General features: G+C 39.6%; 1 protein-coding gene across 4 annotated transcripts in view; it reads left to right on the plus strand.

Annotated features, from left to right (window-relative positions):
* The window catches only part of SYT17 (synaptotagmin 17), a 112856-nt gene that overhangs the window by 59426 nt on the left and 32781 nt on the right, over positions 1 to 20649 (plus strand). For all 4 annotated transcript variants that reach the window (XM_077275091.1, XM_077275089.1, XM_077275090.1 and 1 more), the window contains exons 6-7: positions 17785 to 17905; positions 19879 to 20034. In XM_077275091.1, coding sequence (XP_077131206.1) covers positions 17785 to 17905; positions 19879 to 20034 — 277 coding nt within the window. The remainder of the gene's footprint in view (positions 1 to 17784; positions 17906 to 19878; positions 20035 to 20649) is intronic.

Below are 20649 nucleotides of genomic sequence, written 5' to 3' on the forward strand. Positions count from 1 at the left end.
AGAATCTGTAGCAGTAGGCAGTGGTCGACTGTGTTGAAAGCAGAGGACAGGTTGAGAAGGAGGAGGATGGAGAACTGTCTGTTAGCTTTGGCTGTGAGTAAGTCATTAGTAATTTTGGTCAGAGCAGTTTCGGTGGAGTGGTGGGGGCGGAAGCCAGATTGGAGGTTGTCAAGGAGAGAGTTAGATGAGAGGTTGGAGGAAAGTTGACCATGGACATGCTGCTCAAGGAGTTTGGAAGCAAACAGGAGCAGGGATATGGGGCGATAGCTGGGCATAGCAGTTGGGTCAAGGTTAGCTTTTTTGAGGATGGATGTGGTGGTGGCATGTTTGAAGGCAGAGGGGAAAGTACCAGAAGATAGCGATAGGTTGAAGAGATGGGTTAGGGCTGCAATGAGCGTGTTAGTGAGGTTGGGGAGCAGGTGAGAAGGGATGGTGTCAAGTGCACAGGTGGTGAGGTGTGATTTGGAAAGGAGGCAAGTAAGTTCTCCTTCAGTCATGTTGGAGAGGGAAGTTATTGGGGAAGGGTCTTTTAAATGATCCATGATGGTCTTACTTCCTGAACTCCCACTAATCTGCAGTATTCTTCAAAATATATAAAAAAAACTTTAAGAAGTTTAGTTCCACATTAATATCAAACAGGACAGAGGAAACCATAGGTGCCGCACAGGGACCCTAAAGGCAAAGGATGAACCCTGCCACTCTTAAAAAGGGCAGCAAGTTCCCTCGACTCAGAATTACTGATGGATTTTTATCCATGAGACAAGAGATTGACTAAAGAACTATAGTACGGAGTTAGAAGTTTTATAATTTCTATTTCTACACATGGGATCTCGATTGTCTACTTCTACCTATGATACATCAACATACGTACTAATATTTGAACACCTAATTTTGGGGGCATTTAAACCCCACCCCAAAGACTGTCCAAAAACATCCTCCCTCAAATCTCTTGAAAACCCATAAGACACCCACTTTTGGACGGGACAAGCACAGACCCCACCCGTTTATGTCATTTAGAACCTGGAATTGTCCTGGCACAATCATGGCTTCTTCTTGGCTAGTATGTAGCCTTGGTTCATGCCTTATAATACACATTCCATCTGCTCTGGATGTATTAGCATCATTTCAATTATTGACTGAATATGTTGATTGAATGATCCTTCATCAAGAAGTTCTAAAGTGTGGATTATAAAGTCCATATCTCCATCTGCTGTGGAATTTTTTAACAAGTTGATTGGCTGGACAATTATTTCAAGAAAAAGCCCTCGAAAGAATGAGGTAGAAGCTGTAGAGGGCTTTGGGATGGCTAGCAGTCCTGTAAAAATTTGTTTTCAGTGCCTTGTAGTTATACAAAGGCAGTGGAGATTTTGTATTCTGCTTTTGTACTAATAATTCCTTATTTTGTTGTTGGAATTGGAGGAGTAAAGCATTATACATTTCAGATAACTGGTAATTAGTGTTAAAAGCTTTAATGGATTATCATCAGTGCTTAACCATGGGAACAGAAATATGAACCCTGACGACCTATGTCTCTATGTACAAGAAGCAATATTAAACTGATATTATGCGCAGGTAAAAATAAAATAAGGGAAATATCTATTAAATCTTCCTTTAGGGATGGGAAATTGAAACTGGCAGATATCGGTATGCTGTGAATCCAGTGGAATCTAATTAAAAAGAAGAATTACCAGTGAAAAAATTCCCATCACGTAGTACATTATTGGACATGTACTATGTACCATTTAAAAGAGGACCCATTTTTCATATATTTCTCATTGCTGTTGCAAAAATATCAGCTTGTAAACTTTATATGGAAATTTCCCCTTCACTAAAGGGGGCATTAGCTAAGATTCTTCTCTGGAGGTGTTTATTTTTCCCCTGTAGGAAATTGCCCAATCATAATAAGGCAGTGTCATAGATGGAAATAAAAAAATTCCCCCAGAGAGGCTTAGAACTGTTTTTCTCAATGTGATCTGGTAAGACTGATGTGTATTTACTAAGGATGAGTGAGCACTAAAATGCTCAGATGCTCGTTACTCAAACCAAGCAATTCCTAATGTTCGGATGCTCGTTTCGAGTAGGAAGTATGATGGGAGTCAATGGAAAAGCAGAGCTTTTTTCCGGCAGACCCTACAAAGAGGTCTGGGGGGGGCAGTGCAAATGTTGAAATGGATGGAAAAAGTGCTGAATGGAATGAGACCAGCATGGGGAAGACCCCTGGAAATATCTCTGACTGCCTGATCGCTGTTGAGAGCAATGGTGTCACACTTTTACCCCACTTTAAGGACTGACAATAAAACATTCAAAATCGTCGAGAAATTGGAGTTTACAGGAAAAAAAATGTCAAGAAACATTTTTCTCTTGTATAATGACTTGTATATAAGGCACAATTTAAAAAGGATTTAAAAAAATAATAATTTAAGTATACCAAAATTGATTTTTTTTTTATTATTAAAAATGTGGAAATTTCAGTGTAATTTGTGAAAGAAGCAAGAACTTCCAAAAATTAGATGGAAGACATTAGACATTAAGGAGGGCCTCTAACATATTCTATTCAAATTGTCATGTAGTGGTACTCCTAGACTCACAAAGGCAATGCACTAAGTGCAAAGCCTGTCAAAAATGACAAGAAGGGTCATCCATTCACCCTTGAAGGCACCAACAGTAGTGCCTCATTCAAGTAGTGTGAACAAAGTGTAGTTGTGGTACTCCTACACTCATTAAAACTCTGCGCACAGTGCAAAGCCTGCCAAAAATTACAAGCAGGGTCATTCAAACAACTCTGAAGGCACCAACTATAGTACATAATTAAAATATTGTGAACAAAGTGTAACTCTGGTACTCCTACACTCATAAAAGCACTGTACATAGTGCAAAGCCTGCAAAAAATTACAAGGAGGGTCATCCATATATCCTTAAAGGCACCAAGAAAGTGTAGTTGTGGTACTTCTATACTAATAAAGGCTTTGCACACAGCACAAAGCCAGAAAAGAATAAGGAGGGTCATCCAGTCATCCATACACCCTTGATGGCAACAACTGGAGGGCATCATTCAAGTGTATTTGATGTACTGCTACAATTATAAAAGCTTTGCACAAAGTGCAAAGCCATGAGAAAACTCCTAGGAGGGTAATACAGTAATCCTCTTCAGGTGTCCACTTCTTCTTCTCCTTCCTCAGGAGACTGGAGGGACTGCCTCCACCTGCTTCCTGGAGTCCTATTCCTAGATGCTTGGGCTGTAGGAGATCTGGCTTCAGCTAGTGCCAGAGCCCCCAACATGTAGAAATGGGCGATAGCCCCTTGTGTCACCTGCACCATCGGCTGCTTCCGCATAGGAGGTGGGGAACTTCAAGGACAGTCTTTTGGGAGTGGTAGTCCCGTCTCATGCTGCCTTGAGGAGCATCTCCCAGGCCCATTAATTTTGTAGGAAAGGTTCATCCTGCTCCCTTCCTCCTTGGAGCATACCCACCACATGCCAGCAATGTTGCCCCTCCATTTTGAGGAATATCACCCTGGTTCCAGTCGTCATCTCTTACAGACTTAGAGGCAATTTTCCGTCTCTACTGCCCGCTGGTTGAAGAAGATGAAATGACTGGTCCCAAACTCTTCTATGGACCCCCATCTCCACTGCCTGTCATACGTAATGACCTCCCTTTGGGATGACAAGTGTCGGTACCTTGTGGCTAGCAGACCAGCTGGCACCAGTCTAGCTCTAGCTCTGGTTCTGGCTCGTCTCCTCTCTTCCAACCAGCCTAGACCCCACAGTCCATTTACTAGTTGTTGGATCCTGGCTGTCCCGTCCACAATCCGCAAGAACCCAAATGGCGAAGGCTGTGGCCTGGGTTCAGGCCTTGGTGGTTCCGAGAAATCGTCTGGTTCCGGACCACATGCTCCTGCCACCTCTGATGTCGCTCCAGCTTGGTCTAGCTCTGATATTCCCCCAATCGCTCCCTCGGGAGTCTCGCCAGATTCTGCCATCTTTGTCGCCTTGTCGCCCACTAAGCATGTTACACTGTTTGGATTACTAATTCATTCCAGAAAAAAAAGTTTGAACTTCTTTTAAAGTTTATATACCACTATAATGTAACAGAAAGCACGTAATACTCTATGGATGACAAATTAAGTCCCGGAAAAAAATTGGATGCTTATTTGGAGTGTTTTACACAACTGAAATGTAACACAAAGCACGTAATGGTCTATGGATGATAAATTCAATCCAGAAAAAATTTTGAATGCTTTTTTGGAGTGTTATACTGTATATCCACAAAATTTTACAGAAAGCATCTAATACTCTATGGATGACAAATTCAATCCAGAAAAACAATCCAAATGGGATTGTTGCTATGGTCATACTTACCACTTTTTGTCAAAGAGTTTTTTCTGTTGTTTATCATTACTATTTGTTATTAATATATAGCATGGTTCTTTAGTATCATATGCTCCACTTCACTTCATTTATTTGTTATACCTGTGGCAGGTTGTCAGTGCCAGTCTTCACTGCTATATTTTGAGTTTGATTCCTTCCTGATCTACTGATATTACTTTTTATACATTTTTTTCTTTCGTATACTCTTATCTCTAGGACTGCTTAGCATTCCATTCCTTAAGAATAACTTGATATATTGATATGGGTTGTCACTTGACTTTAACTAAAAAAAAAAGCATCCCATTGTTATGATTGTTACGTTTTCATCAATAGAGCAGTGATTTACTTACCGCTTTGGACACTGTGGTGACCCTCTTACTAGGCACTCTGTGACTTTGTAAATGGTCTTCTAATAAAGATTTATCGATTTTAATTCTGATGGTTCTCTTCTTACTCTGGATAATTCTTTCTAGACAGAATATGTGTTTGAAGTATTATATGACGTGCCATTAACTTATTACTTGGACATTTTTTTGATCATTGATTTTGTCAGATACATGAGTGTCCGTGTTTGCTAGAATGGGAGCTGTGTCTTTCTTAGTAAACCTCAATATTGGCTCATAAAGGGCTTTTCTTGCTGAGAAGACACCGGTATTGTAAATATGATATACAGTAGGTCGGGGCCCCTATTACAAATTTTGCACCAGGACCCGGGAGCTTTAAGTTACACCTCTGGTGGAGTTACCATGACACATTATATGGTGTTTCTCATATAACGGCATCAGACATTTTTAATTTACAGTTTTTCATCCAAGGAATGCTGCAGTAGATTCATAACGCATGTTATGTCATGTCCTAGTGTATAATTACAAGCGCGTTCTGTCTGTGTCTGCAGTTATAATATTCTGTCTCTGCGCAATAGAACACTTTTGTGTGAATACACAGAATATTGCATTTTATTTACAGATAAGTTAATAAAACGTCTTCGGGCACACAATTCTGTAGAAAACTGGAGTTTTCTATTTCCTACTCGTTTCATATTTTTTAGCTTTGCTATTTGCTAAACAGTGGCCAATTTCATATCAACCGAAGTCCAGAAGTTTAATTTTTCTGAATGCAATGTTACATCTAGCAGCAATTTATGTCATTCTCATATATGTGTTCTGTTATGTTGTGACACAGTGATGTTTGCACAGGAAATATTCTTACTGTCATGTCAAAGGACATGGATAATGCACAAACTGGTATCTCTCCAATCTGAGATGTCATAATACAGGCATAAGACATAATGCTATGTCACAATATAGAGATGATTTACACAGTGATGTAACAGTAGAGGGGTATTAAATACTGATATCACAATAATGACATAATAAAGTAATGTCACTATACAAATCTACTAGATAGAGTGATGTCACAATACAGGAATAAAAAACTCAATGATGTCACAGTGCAGGGATTCACGGGACTGAAAAAATAGACAAAGTAATGTTACTATACAGGTTTACTAGATGATGTCACAATACAGAAGTGATAAAACACAGTGATGTCACAGTGCAGGGATAATAAAGGCAGTGATACTGATGTGACAATAAACATAAATACAGTGATGTCATAATATAGGGATGAGGAAACCAGACTAATGTCACTAAAAGGTATTGATCAAGTCACAATAAAGAGATAATAAACACAGTGACGTTACAGTAAAGCTATAATAAATACACTGATGCCATATTATACAGGTCACAAATACACTAAAGAAGATCTGTTAACATTTGAAAAGTGTCCAGTATTTTATTTTATTTTAGTTCTGCTTCTCTTCTAAGCATTCCCTTTTTTGGCATTTTTAATACCAAAATATGGTTTCAAAGATATGGGAGTATTAACTTAGTGAAAATGATGATGGTCTTTACAAGAAAGGACTCATCCAGACATCCTTTTTTTTGCATATCAGTCACTTTAAGTATCCCCAGCCAATCGCTGGTAGACACTTACTACTTGAGGCACCTCCACCTTTTGTGTGTTGCCTGAGCAATGTTTGCACAAAGTTAGTTAATACTTGCCAGCCTGCTGTTAGGTCCACTTGTCCACTTGCCTGCTGTTAGGCCCCCTTGTCCACTTTAAATAGCAATAGAGTCATTAGGTACATACAGTACAGACCAAAAGTTTGGACACATCCTCTCATTTAAAGATTTTTCTGTATTTTCATGACTATGAAAATTGTAAATTCACACTGAAGGCATCAAAACTATGAATTAACACATGTGGAATTATATACTTAGCAGAAAAGTGTGAAACAACTGAAATTATGTCTTATATTCTAGGTTCTTCAAAGTAGCCACCTTTTGCTTTGATGACTGGTTTGCACACTCTTGAGACAGAATATAATTAATAAGAGCTCTGACAACAATCTTGAGAGATGTGTAGTCAGTGCCCATTCAACGTTCCCCCTCATACTATTATACCTATCTTATCATGCCTAAATGACTGTATAATGAGAGACCAGACATCTAGCTACCACTCAGGAGGATTTAGTGTTATTTTGGGACAAGTATCATCATCAAGTCTCATATTATTGAGAGTCTGAAGCACGGGCAATGGCTGTTTACATAATCCCTCATATAATTTTGCAGAAAATTGACTTCTTGACTTGGTGCGCTTTCCGGATTAATATATTTTGAGCATAAAAGGTGTATAATTTATTCCTGTATTTTTTTATTTTTTTTTACATTTGGTAATAGCTTTTTTCTTTCATTGTAAGGTTTTCAGCAATCACTCCCATACCACATATCAATCTATTTCTCTGGATTATTTTTTTTTTACCACACTTGGCATTTATATGACTTTCTTTTTTTTTATCTTCTAGTAAGATTCATTAGTTTACTGAATACTATTTGCAAGCTATTCCAATGAGGATTAAAAAAGCAGATGTCACAGTGCTTACTGATGATGATGCATTCATCATTATGTAGATTCTGTTCCCAGAGACGGCAGAATAGTATGACAGACGACAGTATTTTCATATGATAATGTTTATGTGTTCCTCGTCTTGTAAAGGCATTATGCGACTCATTTGCCCTAATCAGAGGACTGGGAAAGGGTGAAGGTGGTTTTGTGGCATGCAGTGGGTGAATGGCATACACTATCTTACGGTTATTGAAGGTAGTGGTATTTCTAACCTAATCACAAATCACGAGAGTAAGCCACTTGGATGTATCTGAACAACTCAAAGCACTGAAAAATATATAACAAAACTCTATGAAACTTAAAGAGGACTTCCAGAAAATTTTTCACTTTGAACTGGACACACAATAAAATAGTGGCTACAGAGTGGATTTTTTTTAAATTTATAGTATAGCAATCAAAGTATTTGGGATTTAATATGTTAACTTTTGGTAAGTCCATGTTGGATGTCATCAGAGAGTTTTTACTAGAGGGCGTGTACTTGTTCCCCTGTATGATGCAGACCAATCATAACCAGCGAGCAACACACTAGAGAAAGAAATAGCACACCTGCACCATAACAGGTTTCTTAGGCTACTTTCACACTTGCATCGGTACGCGGCCATCGCAAAGCGTCGGCGCGACGTACAGAGGGACGTTGTGCAAATCCGGCAAAACGTGGGCTGCGGATGCAGTTTTTCAACGCATCCGCTGCCCATTCTAGTCCCAGGGAGGAGTAGGCATGCGTGGTAGGAAATGGCGGATCCGACGTACGAAAAAAACGTTACATTGAACGTTTTTTCGTGACGACGGTCTGCCAAAACACAACACATGCAGTGCACGACTGACGCCACGTATGGCCATACGTCGCAATCCATCGGCAATACAAGTCTATGGGAAAAAAATGCATCCTGCGGTCACATTTTCAGGATGCGTTTTTTCCCCAAACGACTCATTGCGACGGATCTAAAACAGCGCAAGTGTGAAAGTAGCCTTATTGTGTTAAATGTAATTACACTTATGTCTGTTGTTCTAAAGCAGCTTGTAATAGTTCTGCAGTGAAAGCAGGTTGTCATTGTCTCTCACACAGGAGCAGTCTGTTCTGGACTCCTTCTGTGTGAGATGTAATACCACACCGCTCTTATCTCACTGTAGAGTGAGTACAAGTTGCTCTCGGCACAACAGACATTAGTGCGATTACTGACACATCTTTGTAAAGTCATTATATAAGGAGGGGCAGCACAGCAGAGGTGACTTTGCTATGAGAAGAGGAGAGCTGTTAGATGGTTTGTGAGCTTGTAATATAACACAGCTAAACTCAGCTGTGCTTCTCCTTTCCCCACACTCATTACCGGTACTTTAATTGAAAGGTGTTTATCATCTACACTTTCTGATCATGCAGGAGTTTAGGCCAGGATATCAGGGCTATCTGTTATACATCTCACACACTGATAAGCCTGCTCTAAACTATGGTGAGGCATATTCTTTTTCTGAAGTGTGTTTTGACCTCTTAATGATTAGTCAGCATAATACAGGAAGAAGAAATATACACCAGAGTAAAAACTCTGCTAACACCCCCTTTGACTTTACAAAAGTGAATTCATTATTTGCCAAATACTTTGATTTCCAATATCTTCACAATAGAAATAAATCATACTGTTCAGTTCTGAAGCCTCTATTACATCATGTGTCCAGTTGAACTGAAAAATTTGGTGAAAAACCCTCTTTAACTTTTGATAACATGCATTAAGACAATACAACACGTAGGACAAAGATGTTCACCACATCATTTGTATATGTAAAGGCAAATTTGTGCAAAGTCAGTGTGCCCCGATGGGATGATTGTACGTGGCCATAATATAAAGTGCTTTTTGTACCCTTGTTTCCATCTCTATTAAGCCCTAAAAACCCTCTTACTAAACGATGAAAATAATAGTTTTATTTTAACTTCTCAGTCATACAGTCATGGCCGAAAGTGTTGGCTCCTTTGAAATTGTTCCGTTAGTAATTCTACAAGAAAATTATTGCAATTACACATTTTGTTATACACATGTTTATCTGCTTTGCATGTATTGGAGCAACACAAATAAAAACTGAGAAAAAAAGGCAAATTGGACATAATTTCACATAAACCCCCCAAAATGGTCCAGACAAAATTGTAGGTATCCTTCGAAAATTGTGGGTAAATAACTTTGTTTCAAGCATGTGATGCTCATTCAATTTCACCTGTGGCAAGTAACAGGTGTGGGCAATATGAAAATCACACCTGAAACCAGATAAAAAGGAGAGAAGATGACTCAATCTTTGCACTCTGTGTCTGTGTATGCCACACTAAGCATGGAGAACAGAAAGAGGAGAAACTGTTGACTGTATTTCTGTTTGGCTTAGGCTGTGTGCACACGTCAGGATTCTTTGCAGAAATTTCCTGAACAAAACCAGACATTTTCTGCAGGAAATCCGCATTGCGTTTTTCTCGCATTTTTTGTGTGTATTTTTCGCGTTTTTTTCCGGAGCTTCCCAATGCATTAAATAGCGGGAAATCCGCGAAAAATCCACAAAATTAATGAACATGCTGCGTTTTTTACCACGATGCATTTTTTTCCGTGGGAAAAAAAACACAACATGCGCACAAAAATTGCGGATTGCATTCTATTAATGGGATGCTTAATGGATGCGTTTTTTCGCAGTTTTATTGCGTCTTTATAGCGAAAAAACTTGAAAAATCCGAACGTGTGCACACAGCCTTAGACCAACTTTATCATTTGGATTAATTAGGGTCAGAATAAAAGAGTTTTAATTATGTTCCAGTTCAGGGATTCAGCCAGATTAATCAGACTGGTAACAATGAGAGACTTGAATATTGATTCATTATAAAGATGAATCCCACGCCCCCTAGGTAAAGTCAGGTGGAATACAGAAGAGGATGTGTCTATCCCCAAAAGGTTTAGTAAATATCACTATTTATGTTGTTATGGAAGGAAGTTTAATGTCAGGTTTGTGTCTTAAATGTGTAAATGCTTTAGGCAGGTCTAAAAAAAATACTACAAAGTAAGAATTCTTTAAAAAATAGAAATGTTAATAGTTTACTTTTATTAATTAACAAAATGCTAAGTGAATGTATAAAAGAGAGATATAAATTAGATCAATATCACATGTGACCACCCTTTACTTTCTAAACAACATCGGCTCTTCTAGATACACTTGTGCACAGTTTTTTAAGTAACTCAGCAGAAAGGTTGTTCCAAACATCTTGGAAAACTAACCACAGATCTTCTGTTGATGTAGACTTGTACAAATCCTTCTGTCTGCTCATTCCTTTAAAGGGAACCTGTCACTACGTTTTTTCAGTATGAGATAAAAATACCGTTAAATAGGGCCTGAGCTGTGCATTACAATAGTGTATTTTGTGTACCCTGATTCCCCACCTATGCTGCCAAAATACCTTACAAAAGTCGCCGTTTTCGCCTGTCAATCACGCTGGTCTGGTCAAAAGGGCGTGGTAAAATGGCTGTTTCTCCCCCACCTCTTGCTTATCTTCCTGGCGTTGGCGTAGTGTTTTGCGCATGCACAACTGCCGAATGCACTGCGCAGCGGCAGACAAAGAGCGCGATCTGCGCTATTCACCGGCTTTTCCGTGGCGGCGGCCATCTTCCTGAGGCCGTTCGTGCGCAGATGGAGTGCTCTGCTGCCCGGGGCTTCAGGAAAATGGCCGCGGGATGCCGTGCGTGCGCAGATGGAGATCGCGGCAGCCATTTTCCTGAAGCCGAGTTCGCATCTCTGCTTCAGGAAAATGGCCGCCCTTTTGACCAGACCAGCGTGATTGACAGGCGAAAACGGGGACTTTTGTAAGGTATTTCGGCAGCATAGGTGGAGAATCAGGGGACAAAAAATACACTATTGTAACGCACAGCTCAGGCCCTATTTAACGGTATTTTTATCTCATACTGAAAAAACGGGGTGACAGGTTCCCTTTAATCTGGGCTCTGTGGTGGTCACATCATCACTTCCAGGACTCTTGTACTTCTTTACGCTGATGATAGTTATTAATAACATTCACTGTATGTTTGGGGTCATTGTCCTGCTGCAGAAGAAATTCAGAGACAAGCATACCTCTTGCCTGATAGATAAGTGTCTAATTGTATTTCTCAGAATTGAGGATGACATTAATCCTGACCAAATCCACAAATCCATTTGCTGAACTGTAGTCCCAAACTTGCCCGGACCTTCCACCATGCTTTACTGCTGTCTTCTGTTACAGCCAAATATTTCACATTTTGACTCATCAGTGCATTTTTTGTGCACCCCTGCTCCTATTCTTTTGTGCACAGTTGAGTCACTTGGTCTTGTTTCCATTTCAAAAGGTACGACTCTTGTGCTAAAATTTTCCTATGAAGACCATTTCTGGCCAGACATCTCCACATTGTACGCGGGTTTAGCTGGGTCCCACTGGTTTCTGCTAGTTTTGAGCTAATAGCACTACTGGACATCTTCCGTTTTTGAAGGGAAGTAAGCGTGATGTGTCTTTCATCTGCTGCTTTAGAATTACTTGGCTATTCATTGTGTCTACAATCCTCAACGTTGACAATTTCTTCGTGCTTCTTCAAAAGTGTTTGAGCTGTACATCTTAAAACCATTGCTGATGCGGTATAACTACCTTGTGACTTGATACAGCACTCAGTCTTCCCCTGTGGCAGGTGTATGATTTGTAACATGAAACTGTCTTCTACAACCTTACCTTTTAACAGAGTTTGCTTGTTCCTTACTTAGTTTTAAAATCTCTTACACAGCTGTTTCTCTTTTAGTCAATGATGGTGTTTCAACCTACTTATCAAAATGATGATAATTTAGTATAATTGGTTACCCATATGCCTGGCTACAATGCTACAAAGTCTCTAATAAAATTGTTTTTATATAATACTAGCTGTACTACCCGGCTTCGCCCGGGTTAATGACTGCTGTTAGCAAAATAGAATGTGTTAACAAAAATTTATTCTGCACACAAAAACCACAAAACAAATAGATAGAAATGTAATTATTAAAAGGCAAAAACTAAGCAAATAGAAGCATTTCACAACATATATTAGCTTTGTTATACTGAGAATGTCTTTGTTGCCTATATTAACCAATCAGAGCTCAGGTTAATTAACTGTAGCAAAATAGAAGCTGAGCTGTGATTGGTTGCTATTGGCAGCCTGATAAATCCCCAGCCAACAGGAAGCCCTCCCCCCTGGCAGTATATATTAGCTCACACATACACATAATAGACAGGTCATGTGACTGACAGCTGCCGTATTTCCTATATGGTACATTTGTTGCTCTTGTAGTTTGCTTATTAATCAGATTTTTATTTTTGAAGGACAATACCAGACTTGTGTGTGTTTTAGGGCGAGTTTTATGTGTCAAGTTGTGTGTGTTGAGTTGCGTGTGGCGACATGCATGTAGCGACTTTTGTGAGATGAGTTTTGTGTGGCGACATGCGTGTAGCAACATTTTGTGTGTTGAGTTGCATGTGACAGGTTAGTGTAGCAAGTTGTGTGCAGCAAGATTTGTGCATGGCGAGTTTTGCGCGTGGCGAGTTTTATGTGTGGTGCATTTTGAGTATGTGCAAGTTTTGTGTGAGGCAACTTTTGCATGTGGTGCAACTTTTGTACATGTGGCAATTTTTCTGTGTGTGCAAGTTTTGCATGAGGTGAGTTTTCCATGAGGTGAGTTTTGCACGTGTGGCGAGTTTTGCGTGAGCCTAGTTTTGCATATGGCGAGTTTTGCATGTAGCGAGTTTTGAGTGGTGACTTTTGTGTTTCGACTTTTATGTGGCGAGGTTGGTGTGTGTGTGTGGTGAAATGTGTGCTGAGGGTGGTATATGTGTTCAAGCACGTGGTAGTGTGTGGCGCATTTTGTGTTTGTGTTCATATCCCCGTGTGTGGTGAGTATCCCATGTCGGGGCCCCACCTTAGCAACTGTACGGTATATACTCTTTGTCGCCATCGCTCTCATTCTTTAAGTCCTCATTGTTCACATCTGGCAGCTGTCAATTTTCCTCCAACACTTTTCCCTTCACTTTTTCCCCATTATGTAGATAGGAGCAAAATTGTTTGGTGAATTGGAACGCGCGGGGTTAAAATTTCACCTCACAACATAGCCTATGACGCTCTCGGGGTCCAGACGTGTGACTGTGCAAAATTTTGTGGCTGTAGCTGCGACGGTACAGATGCCAATCCCGGACATACACACATACATACATACACACATTCAGCTTTATATATTAGATATACCTGTATGTAATCTCCTGTATATAGTATATACCTGTGTGTCATCTCACCTATATATAGTATATATCTGTGTGTCATCTCCTGTATATAGTATATACCTGTATGTCATCTCCTCCTATACATAGCATATACCTGTGTCATCTCCTCCTGTATATACTATATACCTGTAGGTAATCTGCTCCTGTATATAGTATATACCTGTGTGTCATCTCCTCCTGTATATAGTATATACCTGTATGTCATCTCCTCCTGTATGTAGTATGTACCTGTATGTCATCTCCTCCTCTATATAGTATATACCTGTGTGTCATCTCTCCTGTATATAGTATATATCTGTGTGTCATCTCCTCCTGTATATAGTATATACCTGTGTGTCATCTCCCCTGTAAATAGTATATACCTGTGTGTCATCTCCTGTATATAGTATATAGCTGTATGCCATCTCCTCCTGTATTAGCCCTCGTTCACACGTTATTTGGTCAGTATTTTTACCTCAGTATTTGTAAGCTAAAATGGCAGCCTGATAAATCCCCAGCCAACAGTAAGCCCACCCCCTGGCAGTATATATTAGCTCACACATACACATAATAGACTGGTCATGTGACTGACAGCTGCCGGATTCCTATATGGTACATTTGTTGCTCTTGTAGTTTGTCTGCTTATTAATCAGATTTTTATTTTTGAAGGATACCAGACTTGTGTGTGTTTTAGGGCGAGTTTCGTGTGTCAAGTTGTGTGTGTTGAGTTGCGTGTGGCGACATGCATGTAGGGACTTTTGTGAGATGAGTTTTGTGTGGCGACATGCGTGTAGCAACTTTTTGTGTGTCGAGTTGCATGTGACAGGTTAGTGTAGCAAGTTGTGTGCAGCAAGTTTTGCGCATGGCGAGTTTTGCGCGTGGCGAGTTTTATGTGTGGTGCCTTTTGAGTATGTGCAAGTTTTGTGTGAGGCAACTTTTGCATGTGTTGCAACTTTTGTGCATGTGGCAATTTTTCTGCGTGTGGCAATTTTTCTGCGTGTGCAAGTTTTGCGTGTGGCGAGTTTTGCACGTGTGGCGAGTTTTGCATGTGGAGAGTTTTGCGCGTGGCGAGTTTTGAGCGGCGACTTTTGTGTTTCTACTTTTATGTGGCGAGGTTGGTGTATGTGTGGTGAAATGTGCACTGAGGGTGGTATATGTGTTCGAGCACGTGGTAGTGTGTGGCGCATTTTGTGTGTGTGTTCATATCCCCGTGGTGGTGTGATTATCCCATGTTGGGGCCCCACCTTAGCAACTGTACAGTATATACTCTTTGGTGCCATCGCTGTCATTCTTTAAGTCCCCCTTGTTCACATCTGGCAGCTGTTAATTTGCCTCCAACACTTTTCCTTTCATTTTTTCCCCATTATGTAGATAGGGGCAAAATTGTTTGGTGACTTGGAAAGCGCGGGGTTAAAATTTCACCTCACAATATAGCTTTGACGCTCTCAGGGTCCAGACGTGTGACTGTGCAAAATTTTGTGCCTGTAGCTGCGACGCCTCCAACACTTTTCCTTTCACTTTTTCCCCATTATGTAGATAGGGGCAAAATTGTTTGGTGAATTGGAAAGCGCGGGGTTAAAATTTCACCTCACAACATAGCCTATGACGCTCTCGGGGTCCAGACGTGTGACTGTGCAAAATTTTGTGGCTGTAGCTGCTACGGTTCAGATGCCAATCCCGGACATACATACATACATACATACATACACACACACACACATTCAGCTTTATATATTAGATTGTCTGTGACAGATGCCGCTATCAATCTGATAACAAAAAAAAAGAATATATATTTCATGTGGAGCGATTTTGTACTCAGCTTTGTACAGTTTATTTCTTTGTTCTTTTTCTAAAGCATTGCATGAACAATGGTATAAAGGTCACAGACTCTGTTCTCATGGACCAAATGTGTGAGGCTTTGTTATTACATTTCTGTAGAAATCCCATCTACAGTATTCCAGTGACAACCTGTAGAAGGAAAAGGTCACACTGGTTTGGAGCATGGTTATCTCATAAACCCACAAAATATACAATTATTAGCATCTTATAAGGCAGTCATATCATTTAGATATGGAAAATGTAGCATTTGTGACCTGTCATTTGCCGATTGTAAATCTTTGTTATCATGCATCATTTTCATGTATGAGCTTATTGTAAATGTTACAATGTTTGTTCAGCCTCACAGATGATGAATATATGAATACATATTAGTCTACAGTATAGGACAATTATATGGGTTGTGACAAAGTCACTGCCAAGTGCTGGAGGGGAGATATGTTTCACTGAGGCTAATGGCTTCAGTGATTTAAAACCCAGAAGTTTTCCTCTTAACTAGCCATTTTGTTGAATGGCTGGGTTTTTCTGGACATCCATAGAGTGAGTGGGAGGTTGCTTAAATAGTTGGCCTCCAGATGCAGTCAGTGTTCAGTAGGGCTGGAGTGAGGAACTCCAGCGTTTAGTGTCCTGAAGAGGAAAACTGAGCGTGTGGATGCTAAGTTCTCCGGAGTGGGCAGATCCCCGTAGATGTAGAGGCTACATACCATTTTGTTTATTTGTTTTCCTGTTTTGCCCGAAGGGCTGTGTTTATTTTCACTTCGTGTTGGTCTATGCCTTCTGTATAATAAACCAGCAGAAGATTTAAAGAGACAGTGTACCTGTGTCTACCTCCGTGTGCAGCCGTGTGAGCCTATCTACCACAGGCAATAAAGCAAAACATGTAATGTTTGCAAAGCTTTATATACTGTAGAATAGATAATGCGTGACGTGGCAGAGAGCACGCCCAACAGCAGCTTCATTCAATCTACTCCTGGCCACAGTGTTATTGCTGGCGGGAATAGAGTTCCTCATTTTTGCGACGAGTCAGGAATCCAGTACATGATCTCCACCAATTTAGTATTTATCACCTATCCAGTGGTGAGGTGATGAATGATTCCTCCTGGAATACCTCCTTAAAGGGACTCTGTCAGCACAGAATGACTGTTCTAACCAATTCCCGCGGTTTGGTGCATCATGGCGGGGTCAATCATTTATATACACTTTCCCACCTGCTTGTTTTGCTTTTATCCACACCGCCTTTTTTTTTTTGATTGACAGCTCTGGCTTTTTACGGCCAGGAAAAGGTGGAAATAGATGGAAAACAAACAGGTGGCAAGGTTTGTATAAATGATTGATCCCTTCATGGAGCAATGACCGCCTGTACTTGGTTTGAAAAGTCCTTCTGTGCTGACAGAGTCCCTTTTAGATCCAAAATGGCTTTCTCATTGAAATCCCAGTAGGTCTCCTGACATGTCTGCTTTACTAAATACTTAAATTCCCCACTTTCTTATAACTTTTTCGCTGTAGACTTCTTCTGATATTCCGAATAGAAATTTGTAAATAAATTGACAACTGAGAGTTACCAGTTGGGTGCATGTCTCTGAACATTGTCACATTACCCAATCAGTGCTGATACTGTCAGACCAACTGTGTAAGGACACACCCGTTTGACGACACAAATGTTATTCAGAACTGTATTTCTACAGTTTCTAAATATTAAACCATTTGCCAGTGCCACAAGAGTAGTACGTGAGGGTCCTATATTATCCTATTATTGACAATGTATCCAGCACTGTATGGCGTATGCTTCTGATCTTCCAGGCAGACAGCATGTGTCCTATCCTCTATGTATAGTCCTACATCAGATAATTGATGTTCTTTCACACAAAACCAAGCACACAAATGTAAAACGCTAGTGCGTCTTTTAATCTTTCAAATTCTGATAAATTCTGGGAGAGGGACAGACAGGGTTTTCCCTAGTCTGAGGGATATCGCAGGGGCCCGGGTAACCAGCCTTAGCCTACCTAGTCTCCCCGTGACAGTATAAGCCAAAACCAGGAGGGTGATAAAAGCAGAAGGGTGATAAAAGCAGAAGTGACGTGTTTATTTTATACTTTTCCTCTGATTGTTCCTCTTCTGGTCTTGGCTTTCAAATACTGAGGTAAAAAACTCACCAAGTACTCAACGTGTGGACATGGCCTAAAAGGGCTTTCGATATTGGATTGACTCCACCACCAATTACATTTCTTTATTTTAGTGTTAATATACAGATCTACAGCTTGTTAGTAAATTTCAGCAAGACCGTCCGGGGCTGAGGTAACGGCCTGGAGAAATCTACCACTGGATGTCTTGCTCATATATCTTCTTGTTTCAGAATGAAGTTGAGCTGGGAGAGCTGCTTCTGTCTCTTAATTACCTGCCAAGTGCTGGAAGATTGAATGTGGATATTATCCGAGCAAAACAGCTTCTTCAGACTGATATGAGCCAGGGATCTGGTAAGGCTTGAGCTTGCTAATGTCTTTGTCTAAGGTCTCGTTCAGCATTTGGTCAGTATTTCACGTGTTTCTATTATACTTTTCCTCTGATTGTTCCTCTCCTGGTTTTGGCTTACGCGTGTAAACGTGGCCGAAAAGTAAAACCCAAACATCTGTACCACTTCTGCATTTTTGACTCTCTCCTGGTTTTGGCTTACAAATACTGATGTTAATTACTGACCAAATTACTGACGTGTGACGGCCCACACACTGACCAATGAAAGTCAATGTGGAATTTCACGAGAACATTTTTACACATGGACTGATGGTCTGCGATTAAAAAAAAATTGCAGTATGGGCTATTTTGTTCTGTATTTTGGATCAGACTCACCCATTATAAGCCGTTGGGTGCGCAAAAACCGAATCACATAGGGTTTTGATCCATACAGTATCTGGGTTTTTTTTTACAGATCCATTACAGTAATTAATATAGGAAACTATATTTTGCCATTTATTGCTTAATAATTTGTTTATGATGACAATACAAGTAGCATACTGATGACAAATTGTCTGCCTGGATGAAAAATTGACTTTTTTGCATGTACTCATCTATTCTGAACCAGTCGCAGATCTTCAGACATTTGTTTTTTTGGTACTTGTGCTATCCATTATTTTTATGGGTAGATCATGTACCCATTACAATGAATGCCTCTTTTCACATGTCCTTTAGTTTTGCAGACTGATTGTCCGCAAATTTATTTATTTATTTTTAAAAATGGAGAAAACATCCTACATTGATTTGTGTTGCGGATCAATTTCTCAAATACAAGGCAATGGCTCTGAAAAAAAAACGGATTGCGCTCTGATGTCATCCATGTGCTGTCCGTACTTTACTGTTTAAGACTACTTTCCCACAAAGAGCTTTTGGTGAGTTTTTGATGTTGAGATTTTCTGCACCCATTAAGTAAAATAGGTTATTTACGTTTTTTGAAAATATGCAGCATAAAAAAATTCACCAAAAACTCACTGAGGGAATGTCGTCTAATGGATAGGAGAATAGAATTTTTTTTTTTTTCATATATGAAAAAGGGATGCAACAAGAATTGTAAAAACTGACACATGGTCAGCATCGATCCATAGCTTGTTCTAGTGATCGCTGGGGGTCTCAGTAGTTGCACCCTCACTGATTTATCATCTATCTGTGCTGTAGATAGGTGATAAATGTGCTGATTTAGAATTCCCCTATATATATTTACAGTCATGGCCGAAAGTGTTGGCACCCTTGAAATTGTTCCAGAAAAGCAAGTATTGCTCCCAGAAAATTATTGCACTTGCTCGTTTTGTTATACACATGTTGTTTATTTCCTTTGTGTGTATTGGAACAAAACAAAAGGAATAGAGAAAAAAGAAAACTTTCACACAAAGCCCCAAAAATTGGCCAGACTGTTAATATTTGGTTGCACACCCTTTGCAATAAATAACTGCAATCAATCGCTTCCTATAACCATCGACACACTTCTTACACCTCTCAACTGGAATTTTCATCACTGTTCTTTTGCAAACTGCTCCAGGCCTCTCATACTTGAAGGTGAGTTTTTGGTGATTTTCTGACACTGCATATTTTTGCTGCATGAAAAGTGCAGTATTTACGGGTATGCTCACACATTGCTTTTTTGGGCACATTTTTTCCTTTGTTTTTTCAGCACTTTTTTTTCCCATGAAAAAAGCAGCATTTCACTGTACCAGCAAAATGAATGAGATTTCTCAAAATCTCATGCAGCTGCTGCTTATTTTTCAGCATTTTATACTCATTCCTATTTCACCCAATGGGAAAAAACGCATCAAAAACTTAGCAAAAATATGTGTGTGTATATATATATATATATATATATATATATACTGTATATATATATTTGTACATGTATCTGCTTTTCTGTAATCTGTGTAGTTATTACTATATAATTATGACTAGGCTTTACTTTATTTTTGGACAGATCCATTTGTGAAAATCCAGCTGGTTCATGGGTTAAAGTTAGCAAAAACCAAAAAGACATCATGCATGAGAGGCACCATTGACCCATTTTACAATGAGTCCTTCAGTTTCAAGGTTCCTCAAGAAGAGCTTCAGAATGCCAGCCTAGTATTTACAGGTAAGCGGAAGAAGTAAAATAATAAAATAATCCATATGTCTAAAATTGGGGAAACATTCCCTGGTTTACTCTCATGTTTACACCTCAGCAAACTGTTTTAACAATATGAGGCTCATTGTAAACATTTTATATATAAAAAAAAAAGAGGTTGATTTTTTTTCTCACAACAGCGCCTCCCTGTCCGTAGGCTGCATCTGGTATTGCAGCTCAGTCTCATCAACTTTTAAATCAGACTGAGCTGCAATACCAGACGCATCCTGGGGAAAAGAGTGGAGCAGTTTCTGAAATAAAGAAAGGAGAATTTTTTTTGTAATCTGATTTACCTGCAGAACTGTATTTTCATGACTATGAAAATTGTACATTCACCCTGAAGGCATCAAAACTATGAATTAACACATGTGGAATTATATACTTAACAAAAAAGTGTGAAACAACTGAAATTATGTCTTATATTCTAGGTTCTTCAAAGTAGCCACCTTTTGCTTTGATGACTACTTTGCACACTCTTGGCATTCTCTTGATGAGCTTCAAGAGGTAGTCACCGGAAATGGTCTTCCAACAATCTTGAAAGAGTTCCCAGAGATGCTTAGCACTTGTTGGCTCTTTTGCCTTCAT

The sequence above is a fragment of the Ranitomeya variabilis genome, chromosome 7 (assembly GCF_051348905.1).
Source record: "Ranitomeya variabilis isolate aRanVar5 chromosome 7, aRanVar5.hap1, whole genome shotgun sequence".
Taxonomy (NCBI): Eukaryota; Metazoa; Chordata; class Amphibia; order Anura; family Dendrobatidae; genus Ranitomeya; species Ranitomeya variabilis.